Source organism: Anoplophora glabripennis, unplaced genomic scaffold (assembly GCF_000390285.2).
Source record: "Anoplophora glabripennis isolate ALB-LARVAE unplaced genomic scaffold, Agla_2.0 scaffold167, whole genome shotgun sequence".
NCBI classification, from domain to species: domain Eukaryota; kingdom Metazoa; phylum Arthropoda; class Insecta; order Coleoptera; family Cerambycidae; genus Anoplophora; species Anoplophora glabripennis.
This window is the reverse complement of record NW_019416283.1, coordinates 26,505-29,420: the sequence shown is the minus strand read 5'-3', so window position 1 is coordinate 29,420 and position 2,916 is coordinate 26,505. Positions and strand designations below refer to the sequence as shown.

General features: G+C 27.5%; 1 protein-coding gene across 7 annotated transcripts in view; it reads left to right on the top strand.

Annotated features, from left to right (window-relative positions):
• The window catches only part of LOC108904866 (sodium-independent sulfate anion transporter-like), a 41,312-nt gene extending 39,235 nt beyond the window's left edge, over nucleotides 1-2,077 (top strand). For all 7 annotated transcript variants that reach the window (XM_023457411.1, XM_018707562.1, XM_023457413.1 and 4 more), the window contains one exon: nucleotides 1,905-2,077. In XM_023457411.1, coding sequence (XP_023313179.1) covers nucleotides 1,905-1,954 — 50 coding nt within the window. In that variant the 3' untranslated portion in view covers nucleotides 1,955-2,077. The remainder of the gene's footprint in view (nucleotides 1-1,904) is intronic.
• Nucleotides 2,078-2,916: the final 839 nt, after the last annotated feature.

Genomic DNA, 2,916 nt, shown 5'->3' with positions numbered 1-2,916 from the left:
ATTCATGAAATCGCTCTTTTTCGGGCCGATCGTGCGACGCAGACGGAGCTATAGGATTTTAATATATATTGATGACGTTCAATATATTTTATTATATATTATTATATATTATATTTATTTATTTATATTTATCGTTCAAATGGTCATTTTACATGAAAAAACCGCGGAGTACTATTAAATTAGAGGCTGGAAATTGGAGATAGGGGTGAAAATGCACCCCTTTCATTTTTTAATTGTAGCTCGAAAACGAAGCAACATTTCGCTATAGTTCATAGGAAAATTTATTAAGAGAATTGAATTTCCCGTCGAAATGGCTTATTTAAAAAATTTAAAAGAAAAATTTTATGCAAAAAATCGTTAATAAACAATTTTAAAAAAGCAAAAAATAAAATTTTTTGTTGTTTTTTACTTTTTTGACTCTAAGTTATGAAAATCTTTATTTATGTATTATTAACAAATAAAACTTTTGAAATAATTTTGTAAAGTAAAGAACCAATTTGTTGTAAAAATAATAAAAATTATAATCATCATTAACATCCTAGTAGCATCATCATTGTATCAAATTGTTTCCAAGTACAGTGAGTTAGAAAATAATGTCGATCTTTTTTGTTGTTTGGCTAATGATATAAAAAATGCTTTACTTATGTAGTTATATCTGTCTTTTATAGTTTGTTTGCCTTTTTATTTTGTTCTTTTTTTTGTGTTATTTGTAAGTTTGTACTATTTTTATTTATTTTTCTCTATTTTTTATAGTTAATTTTTCTCTCTTTTAACTTTTTTATATTTTATTACTAGACTTAACATATCCTATATCAACAGGGCATCACCTGTTGGATGTGTATTTAAAAAATACATATTATGCTAAAAACGAGGAAAATCTAAAAAATATCTAAGTTTGACCGGTTATAACTGTCAATATTAGTCCAAAAACTTTTGAAAACGCAAAATTTTGAAGGGAATCTCAGTTTTTTTGTACAGCAATTTTCTTTGCATATTTCTACTAAAAAAAATTAGTCAAAAAAGTAAATAAACTCAAAAAATCTTATTTTTTGCTTTTTTTAAATTGTTTATTAACGAATTTTTCTTTTAAATTTTTTAAATAAGCCATTTTGATGGGAAATTCAATTCTCTACAAAAATTTTCCTATGAACTATACCGAAATTTTGCTTCGTTTTCGTGCTATATTTAAAAAACTGCAAAAGAGCATTTTCACCCCTATCTTCAATTTCAACCCTCTAATTTAATAGCACCCCTCGGTTTTTTCATTTTTAATGAAGCTTCGAACAAGTCATGTGATGAAATTCCTTGAACGTCTTATTTCCTTCCTTTTTACAAAAAATGAGAATTAAAACGTATAAGGGTAAACACGAAAAATCGAAAATTTTGCTAATTGTTAAGTATGAACGGCCATATATCAGTCAATTTTCATCCAAAAATACTTTACAACCTCTTATAACTTTGATAACTTCTAGCGGCTAAACAAAGCAACTTGCTGGAAATTGTGGTAGCTCCATGCATACGAAATTTTAGGAATCCCTGCCCAATTGACCAAAATTTTACATGGTTTTCTATGATTATTACCATAGTCTACTTTGTGACATACCACTCTGTATATGTATTACTATGCGCTACGACATCAAGTTATCTTTGAAATAATTACAATAATACTTCAAGTGATCACGTTATCCATGAATGAAATATAGTATTATTTGGTACGATTTTCCTCAACTGCTTTTTTTGTAACTTGAAACAAACTACACCTTTTCATTAATTTTGAACAGTCTGTATATCGTTTTCGCCCACATATTTACAGAAACTTTTTTATTTTATTTACACTGTATGCGTATTTAATGTGATTGTGATCAAAGACTGACTCTTTTATGTTTTTTCTATTATTGTTTCAGTTCCTACCATTGCAAGAGGAGACATGTTCACTGTACAATCCGTGGAATAATATTTTATTAATTATTGTGCTCATTTTGTATATACAGTTGTTGTTAAGAGTTTTAAATTATATATTGAATATTTTGTTAGTATCTGTTGTTTTTTCTTGTAAAATAATTTAATTATATTTCGATAGAGGTATTCATTTTCTTTATTTACATAGTTGTAGTTACTAGTTTTTCAAACAGAAAATAGGAAAGCCTCAGTTTTTCGTTTCAAAATAACCAACTTTCATAATGTTACAACATCCACATAAATTTTATCAAGTTAGGTTTCATTGACATTTAATTTCATTTAATTTATTAAAAACAAATATTTTAAATTCACATCTATCAAAAACCGGATTATTACCAGATAACATTTGTTTTTTTTTTTGTTCATGAAGTATTTTGGCTTTTATCGTCGGAAAATGAGGCCACTTAACTTTTTCAACTTCACTTATTATCAGGATGTAGTAGAACACGTACATACATATTTTTTCTGCCTAGATTTTTAAATTGACATGTGAATTAGAACAATTCGTAAAAATGATAGCTTCTCATATTTTGTATCGATGAAACCAGAAGATAGAATAAGGCAAATAAGAAAGAAAATAAGAAATAATAAGAAATGAGAATAGTTTCAGAGTAACTTCTGAAGAAGAGAGCGATATGTCTCTCGAAACGTCAAGAGTTGTAAATCGACGACGCATGGCAACCAACCCGGAAATCATTTTCCACCAGATAATAAGAAATAAGAAAGAAAGAAAGAAATAAGAGAAAGAACGAACCGTCTCAAAAAATATCTAATTTGTTAGAACCAATTTAGGTGGACCAGGTGCGAAAATGTACATTCTGTCATTTAAAATTTCAGCGTAAAGTAGTTTTTTCGAAAACTGTTATCAAAAGTCGACATTTTCGTTAAATTTTCAGTTGACAAAGTGAGTCTTATTGTCACCTAACTACAAAATACTTCTATGTTCTAGAACGCCAA